General features: G+C 37.3%; 1 protein-coding gene across 1 annotated transcript in view; it reads left to right on the top strand.

The window, feature by feature from the left end:
• Positions 1-16,900, top strand: part of LOC126428416 (cilia- and flagella-associated protein 43) — a 218,090-nt gene that overhangs the window by 185,321 nt on the left and 15,869 nt on the right. The window contains exons 14-15 of the mRNA XM_050090378.1: positions 8,262-8,363; positions 8,483-8,670. Coding sequence (XP_049946335.1) covers positions 8,262-8,363; positions 8,483-8,670 — 290 coding nt within the window. The remainder of the gene's footprint in view (positions 1-8,261; positions 8,364-8,482; positions 8,671-16,900) is intronic.

Genomic DNA, 16,900 nt, shown 5'->3' with positions numbered 1-16,900 from the left:
AGCTAAACCACTTAATTACGATATTTATTTTTTTCTGATGTGTGATATTTTCATGAAATAGCCTTTCACAGTTCTTAATACAATCCACAGGGGGTAATCCACTGTGTTTTCGGTGAAGGTCAAATTTTTCTTCACCCTCTAGTACCTTGCGAATTGGTGTTCTGTGTACCGTATAAGGGCCATTACATGTAATCTTTCTTTTTAGGTCACAAACTTTTTATTCTATACTGGAAGTGTTATTGCGACACTTCTCTTCACAATGCTCCACTTTTCTTTCTAGGTTTTTCTCTCTCTCTTGAACAGTCATTCTTTGTTGAGAAATCTGTTCTTCACTCACTTCCATTGTTGTTTTCTTAACATGGGAAATCTTTTCCTCGACCTTTGACTCTTACCATAGGTTCAACCTGTTCCTGTATTTTGATTTCAAACCTGTCATTAATGTCCACAATTTCTGCCTGTATTTTATTAACAGTTTCACCTGAATTTTTCACATCTTTCTTCATGTTAATAAGTTCCTCAGCCAGAAAACCTATTTTATTATTAACTTTTTCTAACTTTGGTTATTCCTTTCCATTTGTTCACTCCATTTCTTAAGTTTTTCATTTATACTGGCAATGTTTTTAGCCTGTTCCCAACTAATTTTATTCTGACTTCCAAGTTTTTCATTTTGAGCCTGCATTTGTTCACTTAATATTGAAGTGTTCTTATTTTGTGCTATCAGCTGTTTATGCATACTGTGTAGTAATGCATACAGATCTATCAGTTGTTGTCCATTTTGTTGATTATTGTCTACCCTCTTGTCTTCCTCCTCTGAATATACTTCTTTCTTAATCTGAGATGGGCTTAATAGCATAGAGGTCTCATTCCCCAAATCAATATTTTCTACCTGCTTTTTCATCAGCAAATTTGATTCCTCTCTGTCCTACTCCTGATCACTGTTTACAGAAGTGTCATCACTCTTATCCTCTTGCATTACTTCTCTATACTGCATATACTTATCTTTGTCTGTTTTTAACAATTTTTTAAACCACATACATAATAATTTATACTGTTGTACCTTTCTCTTACTGCTTTAACAAATTCATGCCCCTGAGACCTGTATGCTTCTTCCAAAAGAATCCTATGTGTCTGTAAAATGTATAATTGTGCTTAACTGCTTATGGACTCTTAACAGCTGGAAAAGATCCAGTCACCAGGCGGCATGTATAATCCTACCACTACTATTGTAATTTAGTATGCTTTTACCTAAATAACAGAAAACCCTCTCCCTATGTTGCCATGTATAACTCTCTTACTAACATTTAGTTCAGTTTCCAAATAAAGTGCACTATGGGAGTATAGTACCATTAATAGGGAAAGCTAATAAATAGAGTTACTCTTTTTACTGGATTTGACAATGTGTTGTGTCAAATGGATAAGTAAATCAGACTATTCACTTCTTTTCCTAAGATCTTACTGAGTGGTTAGATATGAATGCATTATGAATAATAGTATAGTGAAACTAGGATAGCTCAGTTACAAGTTCATTTAGTGGTTTACAACATGTACTAATGGTCGCCAGCCTAACCAGGCAATGAAACAGTGAAGTACTGGAAAAGCAGAAATATGAATTTTGCCTACTTTCTCGCTGCTGTTTAATTTGTTTCTTCAAATAAAGATTACTCCACTTAAACAATGTTGGACTACACCCTTATATATTATGTTTTAAAAGAGTAAAAGCCCAGAAGGTAACTTCAAAGAAGCTAAAACAGTTTGGCCAGGGGGGACCTTTAGAAAAGCACTTTCCATAATCAACAAACTTAAATACTAAAATACTTTGATATGAAAGCACACACTTTTTATACTGCACATTTCACTTCAAGAGAACCTCTTTCTTATTGGAATTTACCTTCAAAAACTATTACTCTTTGAACTAATTCTGTACAGTCATTTAACAGATTTTAGTAACTTGGCTTCACTCAGACTGAATTTTGTGTAAGCAAACTTTTACTGTAACACTTTACAATAGTTCAGAAAACTATTTTGTTATTTACACTAAAACAATTTGAATGGTACCTCTTTATATTAACTTGTCACTTCATAAGTCTGTAAAATAGGATACTCGGATTAATCAAATGCCAGGAAGGAACCCTATATAGGTGTATGATTAGGATGAAATAACAGGGTGAACCAGTTTCTTTGAAGTTCAATAATAATTATTAAAACACAGTTGAATTAATGGTTCACACTGTGAAAAAGTAAAAATACAAAAACATCTTATCTGGTGGCTATAGGCTTGGGTGTGGTGAACAATTATGATGGCAACATTACCCACAGGGTGACCTGCAAGTATCTTGCTGTATGGACTCAATTTTTCTTCTTGACATTGTTCAGTTTTACATACAGTAGCCCAACAACTCGCAGCTATGCCGTAAGCTGTTTGCAGTCTTCATCCGAGCTATTTTTGTGCAAATTTGCAGGCAAAGTTTCTCCTGCTACACAAAGATGTTGCCTCAGTCACTGCTGCCTACAGAGTGTGTGACTTATTTCCCATGCTTGCTCTAGGTAGCACACCAATTCACCCTTGTCACCATTTCCACTCCCCAGAGCCACTTTCGTTTCAAACAAAAGCACACTAGCTTTTATGTAACACCTATTTCTTACATTGTGCCTAAGTGTGACCATTTCTTAAATTGTCAAATTTACATCAACATGAACAATTTATATACACAAATATTTTTAAATACAAAATGTCATTAGAAAATTATTGAATATAATAAACAATTTACATAGTATTTTACATACATTGATCACATATAATGCAAAGAACTTCAAACTCCAGTATAGCACACTTCACTTTACATCTGCAGAAAATATAGTACCAATATGCGAAAATTGTAAAGCAAAAAAAAAAATTATAAAAATTTAAATGAACCATAAACAAATAACGTTATAAGTTCCCTCCAACACGCTAACTTAAAACAATGGCAAATAAGCTACTTCTTTGTAATTGGTCAGGGTAAATAAGTTTGATGGTGGATGCCACAACTTACATGTCTGGCCACATTTCACAGTACATCACATAAATTCTCCTGCCTAAACAACTGTATGTGCACTTCAAAGCACACCCATCATAAAGACACATACAATGCATGCAACGATAGTACAAATACAGTGAAAAGCAAAAACAAATAAATGATGACAATAACTACTATTGGTGATGAGGTCAACAATCACTGAAGGTGAACAGTCTTTACAATATGCTATTTTTATTTAGAGAGAGAAACATTAAGAGATAGTCTATTACAAAGCAAAAGGAAATTAAATTGTTTACCATTGTGAGTTTCTTGAAGAGAGGAATGGTTTTGAGTCTTATCTGTTTTGGGTCAGCATGATGTGGTGACAGCAGTAAAAGCAGTTTGAAGTTTCTGATATGAGTCCTATAAATTCATCCAGTCGTGTCCTTGCCATTAATATATCCTCCTTCCTTACATCCTGTTTCAGCTGGCAGTGGTAATAAGTTGCATAGCATCCACTTGTTGTAGGCCAGAACGAAGTACCTGTTTATGCAGCACCTGAGGGTCATATTAGTTCAACTGAAACTTTCACACATGATGCTTTGGCACAGTCCATACATCATGTTTAACATTCCATTTGCTATAATTTACCAATTTCGAAGTTAGACAGTCCATCTACTGTCAATTTTCATGGTTCACAATAATACTGTTCCCATGAAAACAGTCACTTATGTAGCAACACAGTTCACAGCTTCCACATTGGTGGTCAGTGTTTTAGCCATACCTCATATACCATAGTCCAGAAAATGAGTAATATTAAATTCATAGTTTATGTAAAGCAGTTCAGTTCTAAACCGATGACAATACTGTCTGTTCATAAAGGCAATGTCACTGCCACAAGCATCATTCTGCAAAAACCAACAGCGTTCGCATAATACAACGTCTATTTAGAATGTCCATCATAAAGTCACATTTCAAGCCATGTCTAACATTACTTTGCCATATCTAAAGTGCACGTGGATCAATATTACCCAGCCACTGAATAGTGATGCACTTGATTTTATTTCTTTAAGGCACAATGACAGAATTTGTTTTCAGTCATCACATGTTCCTACCACACATTCACCACCTTTAAAATCTGCACATCTTAGACACATATGAGATGCAAGTCCATACTCTAGTATGATTGCAAACATGTTCTGTAACTGTGTCTAAAAGGAACAAAAACAAGTGTACAATACAGCAGTCACTATTCTACATCTACATCTACATGGATACTCTGCAAATCACATTTAATAAGTGTCTAGCAGAGGGTTCATTGAACCACCTTCACAATTTCTCTATTATTCCAATCTCGTATAGTGTGTGGAAAGAATGAACACCTATATCTTTCCGTACGAGCTTCGATTTCCCTTATTTTACCTTGGTGATCGTTCCTCCCTATGTAAGTCAGTGTCAACAAAACATTTTTCCATTTGGAGGAGAAAGTTGGTGATCGGAATTCCGTGAGAAGATTCCGTTGCAATGAAAAATGCCTTTCTTTTAATGATGTCCATGCCAAATCCTGTAACATTTCTGTGACAATCTCTCCCATATTTTGTGATAATACAAAATATGCTGCCTTTCTTTGAACTCTTTCAATATACTCTGTCAGTCCTATCTGGTAAGGCTCCCACACTGTGCAGCAGTATTCTAAAAGAGGACGGACAAGCATAGTGTAGGCAGTCTCCTTAGTAGGTCTGTTGCATTTTCGAAGTGTTCTGCCAATAAAAAGCAGTCTTTGGTTAGCCTTCCCCACAACATTTTCTATTTGTTCCTTCCAATTAAAGTTGATCTTAATAGTAATACCTCAGTATTTAGTTGAATTTACGGCAATTAGATTAGACTGATTTATTGTGTAACCGAAGTTTAACGAGTTCCTTTTAGCACTCATGTGGATGACCTCACACTTTTCATTATTTAAGGTCAACTGCCACTTTTCACACCATTCCGATATTTCTTCTAAATCGTTTTGCAGTTTGTCTTGATCTTCTGATGACTGTATTAGTCAATAAATGACAGCGTCATCTGCAACCAACCAAAGACGACTGCTCAGATTGTCTCCCAAATCATTTATATAGATAAGGAACAGCAAAGGGCCTATAACACTACCTTGGGGAACGCCAGAAATCACTTCTGTTTTACTCCATGACATTCCATCAAAATACTACGAACTGTGATCTCTCTGACAGGAAATCACAAATCCATTCACATAACCGAGACAACATTCCATAAGCACACAATTTCACTATGAGCCGCTTGTGTGGTACACTGTCAAAAGCCTTCTGGAAATCCAGAAATACGGAATCAATCTGAAATTCTTTGTCAATAGCACTCAGCACTTCATGTGAATAAAGAGCTAGTTGTGTTTCACAAGAACAATGTTTTCCAAACCCATGTTGACTTTGTGTCAATAGACCGTTTTCTTCAAGGTAATTCATTATGTTCAAACACAATATACACTCCTGGAAATGGAAAAAAGAACACATTGACACCGGTGTGTCAGACCCACCATACTTGCTCCGGACACTGCGAGAGGGCTGTACAAGCAATGATCACACGCACGGCACAGCGGACACACCAGGAACCGCGGTGTTGGCCATCGAATGGCGCTAGCTGCGCAGCATTTGTGCACCGCCGCCGTCAGTGTCAGCCAGTTTGCCGTGGCATACGCAGCTTCATCGCAGTCTTTAACACTGGTAGCATGCCGCGACAGCGTGGACGTGAACCGTATGTGCAGTTGACGGACTTTGAGCGAGGGCGTATAGTGGGCATGCGGGAGGCCGGGTGGACGTACCGCCGAATTGCTCAACACGTGGGGTGTGAGGTCTCCACAGTACATCGATGTTGTCGCCAGTGGTCGGCGGAAGGTGCACGTGCCCGTCGACCTGGGACCGGACCGCAGCGACGCACGGATGCACGCCAAGACCGTAGGATCCTACGCAGTGCCGTAGGGGACCGCACCGCCACTTCCCAGCAAATTAGGGACACTGTTGCTCCTGGGGTATCGGCGAGGACCATTCGCAACTGTCTCCATGAAGCTGGGCTACGGTCCCGCACACCATTAGGCCGTCTTCCGCTCACGCCCCAACATCGTGCAGCCCGCCTCCAGTGGTGTCGCGACAGGCGTGAATGGAGGGACGAATGGAGACATGTCGTCTTCAGCGATGAGAGTCGCTTCTGCCTTTGTGCCAATGATGGTCGTATGTGTGTTTGGCGCCATGCAGGTGAGCGCCACAATCAGGACTGCATACGACCGAGGCACACAGGGCCAACACCCGGCATCATGGTGTGGGGAGCGATCTCCTACACTGGCCGTACACCACTGGTGATCGTCGAGGGGACACTGAACAGTGCACGGTACATCCAAACCGTCATCGAACCCATCGTTCTACCAATCCTAGACCGGCAAGGGAACTTGCTGTTCCAACAGGACAATGCACGTCCGCATGTATCCCGTGCCACCCAACGTGCTCTAGAAGGTGTAAGTCAACTACCCTGGCCAGCAAGATCTCCGGATCTGTCCCCCATTGAGCATGTTTGGGACTGGATGAAGCGTCGTCTCACGCGGTCTGCACGTCCACCACGAACGCTGGTCCAACTGAGGCGCCAGGTGGAAATGGCATGGCAAGCCGTTCCACAGGACTACATCCAGCATCTTTACGATCATCTCCATGGGAGAATAGCAGCCTGCATTGCTGCGAAAGGTGGATATACACCGTACTAGTGCCGACATTGTGCATGCTCTGTTGCCTGTGTCTATGTGCCTGTGGTTCTGTCAGTGTGATCATGTGATGTATCTGACCCCAGGAATGTGTCAATAAAGTTTCCCCTTCCTGGGACAATGAATTCACGGTGTTCTTATTTCAATTTCCAGGAGTGTATGTTCTAAAATCCTGCTGCATATCGACGTTAATGATATGGGCCTGTAATTTACCTTTCTTGAATATTGGTGTGACCTGCACAACTTTCCAGTCTTTGGGTATGGATCTTTTGTCAAGCTAACGGTTGTATATGATTGTTAAGTATGGAGCTAATGCATCAGCACACTCCGAAAGGAACCTAATTGGTATACAGTCTGGACCAGAAGACTTGCTTTTATTAAGTGATTTAAGTTGCTTCACTACTCCGAGGATATTTACTTCTGTGTTACTCATGTTGGCATCTCTTCATGTTTCAAATTCTGGAATATTTACTTCATATTCTTTTGTGAAGGCATTTCAGAAGGCTGTGATTCTACATAGACACAATGGTATTTTTTTCTTAAACCTGAATTATGAGTTTGCAGCCACTCATTAAAATAGAAGTTATTTGCTTTCTACATAAATCAGATAATACCTGTGTAACATTAAAATTTTTATAACTTACTGCACCAGTCCAAATGAAAGCTATACAACCTTCAAGCCTTACACAGTGAGATAGAACAGGTTATTCGAGTGTAGCTCTGAGTTTTAAAATGTTATACTGCATTATTTTATCATTATATTATGTAATGGAAGAAAAGTACCATAATTAAATAATAAAGAAAATTTTGGCTAAATATCATTATCCTTTATTCTTTTGTATTACAAAACACCACATCCTAAGTCCATTGGGCTCATTTCTGCAAAACAAGGCACCACTTCACTCCAGAGCAGACTGTTGTAAAAATGACATCACTTCTCCCAGTACAATTATTTCGTATAAGTATCATCACTAACTTTCACAATAAATCTCAAAGAATACAATGTTACCTGTTAGAATAATTTTGTTGTCCGTGTGCTGCATTTGAAACAAAAAGAAATGGAAAGTTCTGTTCTCGGAAAACAACCTCTTTTATACAATCATATCACAGGTTATTTTTGTTATTCATGTCAGTGTCTCAAATTTATGTTACAGCAGTATCATAAGACTTTCCAAATGCATTTATTTTTGGAATCTTTGAACAACAATGCTTAACAATTGTCAAAATAAAATCTGAACACCTAGTTCACATTCCTTCAAATTATTAAACTCATGTCCAAAGTATAGTACTGTAGTCACTTCATTGTGAGTCATTCATTCAAAATGACCCATTAATTACAAAGTTTAATCAATGTTATTTCTTATTAGGCATACATTTGACTAACTATATGATCAGTGTTTTATTATAGTATGAAATTAAATAAAGTACCTTACACAACACAAAATTATTACTTTTTAAGGCATTAATATGCACTAAAATTTTTTTGTTCTGTAATTTTAAAGGTGACAAAGGAAATGCAGGAATATCTTAAAAGAAGTGCAAAAGGTGAAAGTGATACTAAAGGGCTTCTTCCAGTTGATAAGGAAATAGCTATAATTAAAGATGTAAGTTTCTTACACATCATTTATTTCTCAACAAATAAAATAAAATTTGTTGTACATGTACATAAATTTTACAAGTCAAAGAATTAATTTTCTAAAATGTGCAAGTAATTTATTGGCAGCAATATGAGAAAAAATTAAGAGAATTAGACAAAATGGCCAAAGAGATAGACATGAAAATTACTGCTCTCAGAAAAGAAAATGGTGCTCTTGACAAGAAAATTTTGGAGATGAATGTAGTTGTTAATGAACAACAGCTGAGCAGAGATCTAGAATCTGAAGCAAGGGAAGCTCAGGATTCAAAGAAACTGTAAGTACAAATGCATTTTATGAATCTCACATGCAAAATAAATTGTCTTTGGTTCATGCACAAAAAAATAAAGAAAATACATACTACTAAAATTACCATGGATGTAAAGAAAAAAGAAAAGAAGAGTTTGACATTTTGATCACCCTCATCTTACCTAGATTTTGTTCTTATTGTTCCTCATGTTTTGGAACTGTTTGTAAAATTAGAAAATTGTCACATTAATGTACAATCAAATAAAAACATAAGAAGTACATAGTTATTAAGTGGAAATGAATAGATGGACATAAATAAAAATTGGAATATTGACATTCTTAACAAATATGGCTGTTATTCATTTGAGGAGAGATAGAAAAAGATATTATGGGATGTGATTAGACATGAAAGTCACTTAACACATTGGATGAAAGGAAGTCATACAGGGTCTTATCGGGATTAACACTGTGAATCCTGCTTATGTTTTCTTTGAGCAAGTTCTTCAGCTTTAACAGGCATCTTGTATACAAGACTTTTCACAAGACAAAATAAATGGGTTCAGAATAGATGAATGAGCTGGTCACAAAAGATGAGCACCTCCTAGCCACTTTACATTGAATGTCAGAAATAGATGTTTATAAACAAGATGTACAAAGGAGGCTGTGACACTCTCATACTAGAACACCTTGACAAAGGACCTGAAATTTGTTGTTAAATACTTTTTTCCATTGGAGATGGCAACTTAGTGCCACAAAGACAGAAGTCTGTACATTACACCTCAACAACAAGTTAGCCAACAGAGAATTCAGTATTTACTGTGAAAACAAACTACTGTCCCACAATCAACGTCCAAAGTATTTAGGTGTCACCATGGATGCATTACTCAGTTTCAAAAATCATCTGTCAAACACAGATATCAAACTTAGCACTTATAACAACATCTTGTGGAAATTTGCTGTCATTTCATGGGAATCTTCAGGTGTCACTTTGGACTTCAGCTTTAGGCCCAGTCTATCCAACAATAGTACAAGACCCCCCCCCCCCCCCCCAGTTTGGCTGACACTAGTCATATTGATGTCCAACTAAATCAAACCAGGTACCTCATAATGGGCACAATAAGGGCCACCCAACCTACTGGCTCCCCCAGCCCCTTTCTGTGCCAAGAGAAATAAGTCATTAGAAAATTCAAAAATATCTAGAACAACACACTTCTACAAATCCATCAATACATCCCTGGCAGTAAGAGAACCAGATTGCACTCCAAGCATTCACACTTAAAGACAGCAGTAATTTTGGATGAAAACAGATTCAGCCTAGTTGAATGAGAAGTGCCAAACAGGCTATCCCTGGCTTTCATAATACGCCTTGCCTTACCACCACACCACCTGGGCTCAGCAAGTCTCACAAAATCTGGTCTACCATAAATAGAATACAATCAAACTGTGCTAAATTTGCTGACTTGTTATATTGTCAGGGAACAATAGTTTCTTCCAAGTGTAATTGTGAAGCTACTAGACAATAAAACATATAGTTGAAGATTCCGCACTGACAGCCTTCACTGACCACTGCTCGAAATTCATGCATGCTTCCTAACTAAAATGCAGTAGAACACATTAGCAATCTGGACATTCAACTGTAGTTGGGCTCCCCTATATTTTGTGCTTTTCTAATGTATATCTTTTTTTCTCTTTATATGACCTGTATATTTTATATGTATACTTAATGTTTGTGTTATTTGATTATTTCTATGAGGTAGGATTGGAAAGTAATGCACAATAATTTTTTTTCTCCCCTGGTATTGCAGCTGGAATATTGAAATTTCATGGTGATGTAGTTTGAAGTTTGTGCTACAGAGGGTGTTTTGTTTTCATTGGCTGCTCTAGTGAGAGAAGCCTCCACTATGGAACAAATATGATGTGAATGTTACTGTCACAAACTTGTGAAGAACAGCAAAGTGTAGTTCGATATTTCTGGGCCAAAGGGCATACACTGATTGAAATTCACAAGGGCATGCATGGTGTGTATGGGGACAACTGTATGAACTGTAGCAATGTCTCCATGTGATGCACATTGTCCCAAGAGGGCCCAGTGAACCTTACTGATTCACCATGCTCATTCACCATGCTCCGAGCCACCAGTAACAGCTGCAATCCCGCAGAATGCCAGTACTTTACTGCAGCAGTTCAACATTTACTATGGTGCGGTGTATGATGTTCACTACACACAGAAATTTCGCAAAGTTAGTGCCTGCTGGGTGCCTAAGAAACTGACTGCCAACCACAAGGGTCAGCAAATGATGACAAGCTTGGATCACTTAATGCGTTAAGCCATTGAAGATCATGACTTTCTGAAAGGAATTGTTGCTGGTGATGAGTTGTGGGCATACCACTACATGCTCAAAACCAAGCAGGCCTCCATGGAGAGGAAACATACTGGTTCCCCAGTAAGAAAAAAATTCAGAGTGACTCATTCCACTAGAAAAGTGCTGGTGACAGTCTTCTCAGATATATATGGTTTTTATTTGAGGACTTTTCTGAACATAGAACCACTGTGAATGCTGCAGCCTACATTAAAACTTCAGTTAAGTTGCATCACGTCCTCTTTTGGAGGAGGAGGAGACTATTGTTAAAAGTCCTGTCAATCCTGTCAACAATGAGGTCATTAGAGACACAGTAGAAGGAATGAAATTGGCCATGCCCTTTCAAAGGAAAAATCCCAGCATTAGCATGAAGCAATCTAGGAAAATCACAGTAAAGCTAGATCAGGATGGCTGGACATGGGTTTGAACCATCGTCCTCCCAACTGCAAGTCGAGTGTGCACCACCTCACTTGGTGTGTCCTTCATGACAAGCACCGCAGCATTAGTGTTGATGGTGACAAACATCTTCAGGACAACGCTTGTCCCCATGTTGCTGCTCCTATTTGTGAGCAAAACACCAAATGTGAATGGGAGGTGCTCCAGCATCCAACGTACAATCTGGACCTTGCATCAAAGGACTTTCATCTGTTTGGTCCCATGTAGAAATCCCTGGCTTTCCAGTGCCTCGAGATGTGTGGCAATGAAATCAGCAGTCTGCACATGCGTAGACTCCAACCAAATGGACTTCTACAAACAGGACATATTGAAACTGGTACAACAATGGGAGAAATGTGTTGGGAACATTGGTGACTATGTAGAAAAGTGGGTAAGAGATGTAAATTCATTTGGGAATTTTTTTTTTGGTTACCTATTAAACTTTTTGGTAGTAAAATTTTTGTGCATTACTTTCTAATCTTCTCTCACATATAGTTAATTCATATGACATACTATGCCATATTCTAAATAAAATGAATAAAATAAATAAATTAGAACCACATATCTCTATGAAAACCAACTAGATGATAATATGTTACACATGTGCAAAACACACACACACACACACACACATACACACACACACGCAAGCAGTGAGGCCAGCCTTGGTGGCCAGAGACAGTGACTATGTATGTGTGTGTGGGGTCTGAGGGACCACTGGCTCACCACATCACTCTGCATGAACTCAGCAGTATTTGCATCTTGTATTATTTTTCATATAATACTGAGCAAGACAACTGTTTCAAGTGGAACTGATTGTGTGCAGATTGAAGACTCCTACTCAGTACAAGCAAGCATTACTTCCTTATATTGTGAGTCTGTCTATTCATAAACAATATCTGAATTTCTAAAGATATTTAAAGCATACTAAAAGATCCTCAACAGAGTCTATGAAAGGTATAGCAGATCCCACACCTTCAGTCTATTTAAAGCAAGGTAATATGAGTAAAGCTGCTGTGGAAGTTACCAGTAGTACCACAGGAACCAAAACAACAGCTCAGTACCTCCAGCTAAATTAAAGAAATATTTTAGATGCAAAACAGGTATTGCTAATTATTACTTTTCAAGAGTCACTGTAAAAACAGTGACATACAAATGTTCATTATTTAACATTAGTAATTTAAAAAGATGCATTCAAATCAAAAGAGCTAAACAATAATTTTGCTCATGTGAAGTATCCCAGAATATTTACCAAAGTATATTTCTGTGGAAATTACCACAGCCCAATGTAGTGCAATAAATACATTAATAAAGAAAGGATGTGTCTCCGCAGTATTAAAGACTGCAAAGATAATTTTAGTCTTCAAGGTGGGGGACAGTAATCAATTATTATCCTATTGCCATATCCAAAGCTATATGTAAGATAACTGAGAACATCATCTGTGGTCAAATAACACCAATTCTTGGTAAAATGGAATTGTTGACCAAACACCAGTTTTGATTTCATAAAAGCAGGACTGTTAACTATGCACTTTTCAGTTTTGCTGGTCAAATTATTAAAACCTTCAACCAAAAGGAATTTTCCTGTGTTACCAAGTAAGGCTTTTGCTCTCACAAGTCATTCACTGTTGCTTCTGAAGTTACAAACATGTGGTGTTAGAGGTAGAAAAAATTTGCAGTTTCAACTATATCTTAGCAACCAAAAGCAAGTGGTAGAAATCACAAATACAAAATGCAAAAAAAGTGCTCTGACAAATCACTGATAAGCTGTGGAGTCCCACAAGGCCCAGTACTGGATTCCCTCTTCTTTTCCCACTTTTTATCAATGATCTTCCATTAAACCATCCAAATATTTTTCGTGTGTTATTTATAGATGACAACAATTTTCTTTTCCAATCTCACACAGACAACAATTGGTTTCATTTATCTTTTGAAGCCCAGTAATCTTATATTGATTTCATCAAAGATATGGGTCTGAAATAACAAAAAATGAAATACGTAGTAAAAATTCTTATACAAAGTTAACACAGTTGCAACTAGAGTAAAACTGTTTAGTACTTACAACAATAAAAGTACCATTTACCTTAAACAGTTAATAAATGAAAACAGGATAAAATACCTGCATGCATTTTGTTACAAAAATGAGGGTAGCTATGGAACATAGATATGACTGAATATCCAGTGGCTACATTAGTATACAAAAATACAAATAGTACATATTAGTACATAGATTATGATACATATAAATACATAAATGTTAAATTATTTGAATGGTGCATGCATCTAAAAGTGTACAGCTCTACAAAGTATAGCCCAACAAGAATATTTATGCTTAGAACAAGATACAAAACTAAAAGAAAATTATGTGCATAGTTGAGCACTGAGTACTTTCAGAACATACTTTTCTTAGGATTTATATTAGGGTTATGGATAAGGAGATACTGCATCAGATATGTTTGATTTTCAAGAGGGCAATGTATGAAGGTTTCAACAACTGCCATGGCAGGAAATTATCAAAGGATCTCTCTCAAAACAAAAGAAATTCTGGTCATATCTAAAGACTGTTAGTCATAGCAAAGCTAGTGTCCAGGCACTCATGGATGACACAAAAATTGAAACTGAGAGTAACAAGGCAAAAAGCAGAAATACTGAACTCCACTTTCAAATATTCCTTTACAAAGAAAAGGGGCTATTGCCCAAATTAAATTCTTGCATTATTTCAAAGCTGAATGGCATACATATTAGAAGAAGTGTTGACAAACAGCTTATATGAATAAAACTCAACAAAGATGATGAAGTTATCTTTAATGAAGTGCTATCTGAAAAAAGCTACATAAAAGTTAGTCAGATCCTGATAAGATTTGAAAGTGATGCAGACACCTATAACTTGCTGTAATTGTTCAGAAATGTAAAATTATGCACTTCACAAAACTAAAAAGCATAGTATCTTATATCATTGAGTCACGTGGAATTCAACTGGGTGCAGTTATTTGTGTGGATATGAAATGAAAGGATTACATAGACTCAGTCATAGGAAAAGCACGTGGCAGGCTTCAGTTAATTGGTAGAATACAAATAAAATGCAATCAGTTTACAAAGCAGAATGCTTACAGATCACTTGTGCAACTTATCCTAGAATATTACTCAAGAGGGTGGGACCTGTACCAATGGAAGCAACGGGGGTATTGAACAGATACAAAGGAGGGCAGGACAAATGGTCGCAGATTTGTCCAGCCCATGGGAGAGTGTCAGAAAGATGCTGAAAGAACAGAATTCACAGACACCTGAAGACAGACACATACTATCCCAAGAAAGCCTATTTACAAAGTTGCAAGAACCAGCTTTAGATGACAAATCTTTTAATGTACCTACAACTCCCTACATATCATTCCTATAGGGATTGTGAGGACGAGATTAGATTAATTACAGCACACACAGAGGCATTTAAACCATCATTTTTCCTGTGGTTCATAAGCGAATGGAACAGGCAGCCATTAAGCTGGTACAATGGGAAGTACCATCTGCCATGTGCTTCACAATGGTTTCCAGCATGTGAATATAAATGTTGATATGTGGAAGAGGATAGTCTGTCTTCAAATACTTGGCAACAGAATAAAAAGTGGGTTTCATTAGCATTTGCTTTATTTTATTTCTGAAAGAATGATTTTATTTGTAATAGATTGGAGTAGTTTGTTGAAGAGTAGGCTGCCCATATTCCTCATCCCCATCATGACTTTTTCTCAATTTGTAGCTCAACTAATGATTGTTTGCCTTGGTTTGTGTGTCATTGTTGTGTGTTTCCCTATTTGTAGCACACAGATTGCTCTTCTTACAAATGAAACTGTTTCTAGAATGTAAATATGGGGAACTGGCAATACATTAAGTTCTTTGAGAATTAATGACACAGTAAATAATTTCCTCTCCTGGCTCCACAAGAATAAATTGTTGCTTAACATGGGCGAGACAGATCATATGCTCTTCTCTCCATCCAGAAATTGCCATGCCCTTTAAAAATTGGAGGTAAAGAAGCTGAATAAATAACAGAGAAAAATTTTTGTGAATGCGGATTGATAGCAGTCTTCAGTGACACCACTATAGAGAGTAACTGCTAAGTAAGCTGAGCAGTCGCTGTTATATACTCAGATTGCTCAGGCAGTATTGTGACATAAATACTTCAAAAAATGTGGATACTGCTCAGTGCAAAAAAGGTTAATTCTCTTTAGGGAGAAAACTAGATATTTTTACAACAAATGTAGAAATGCACAACAGTGATACATGAGCCAAGACAAACATGCATTTGCTAAACAAATAATCTAGTAGCAGTCATGATGGTGTGAAATATGTACTACCATAAATCAGTTAGAAATGTAACCAATACATTTAAGAATTATGTGAAGGAAATGCTAATGAAACTTATTTTTGATTTCATTGAGTAGTACCAAAAGAGAAATTTGCATTAACTATATAACATCATTTTCACCCCATAAAATTTAATTCTTAAGGAAAACGTATTCAGGAAGAATTATATGTAAACTTTCTGTACTTTTGATCTTTTTCTAAGCATAAATATTCTAGTTGTCCTATATTTTGTTCTGTACACTATGAGATCAAAATGAAATAGCAAGGTAGAATACCACCACTTGCTATAATCTCACCACTGAGATATGTACTGTTTTATTCTCCTGCTCCTATTCCATATGTGATACACACGTGTGACAATATTAATAGTAACCTCAGACTTTTTGCAGATGATACATTTATCTATGATGAAGTTCTGTTTGATAGAAGCTGCATAAATATTCATTAAATCTTGATAAAGTTTCAAAGTGATGCGAATATTGGCAACTTGCTTTAAACATTCAGAAATGTAAAATCATGTACATAAAAAAAACTTAGTATCTTATGATGATATATCTATCACTGTTGGAATAAGGCAACACATACAAATACCTGGGTGTAACACTTGGCAGGGATATGAAATGGAATGATCACATAGCCTCATTTGTAGGTAAAGCAGGTAGTAGGTAGACTTTGGTTTGTTGGTAGACTATTGGGGAAGTGCAATCATTCTATAAAGGAGATTGTATACAAATCACTCATGTGACCCATTCTAGAATATTGGTCAAGTGTGTGGGACCCACACCAAACAGGAACTTACACAGGGAACAGCAGCATGAATTGCCACAGCAAGGATGAATCCATGGGGGAGTGTCATAGAGTTACTGATGAAACTGAACTGGCAGACTCTTGGAGGTAGAGACGTAAACTATCCCAAGAGAGTCTATCAACAAAGTTCCAAGAATCAGCCTTAAAAATCTGAGTAATTGGTGCATGCATGGAGACATTCAAACTAACATTCTTTCCACATTCCATAAGTGAATGAAATGGCAAGAAACCCTAATAAATGGTGCAATGGGATGTACCCTCTGCCATATGCCTCACTATGATTTGCAGAGTATTGAT

The sequence above is a fragment of the Schistocerca serialis genome, chromosome 1 (assembly GCF_023864345.2).
Source record: "Schistocerca serialis cubense isolate TAMUIC-IGC-003099 chromosome 1, iqSchSeri2.2, whole genome shotgun sequence".
Classification (NCBI taxonomy): Eukaryota; Metazoa; Arthropoda; class Insecta; order Orthoptera; family Acrididae; genus Schistocerca; species Schistocerca serialis.
Note: the sequence above shows the minus strand (reverse complement) of the source record. Positions and strands in the feature narration are given on the sequence as shown.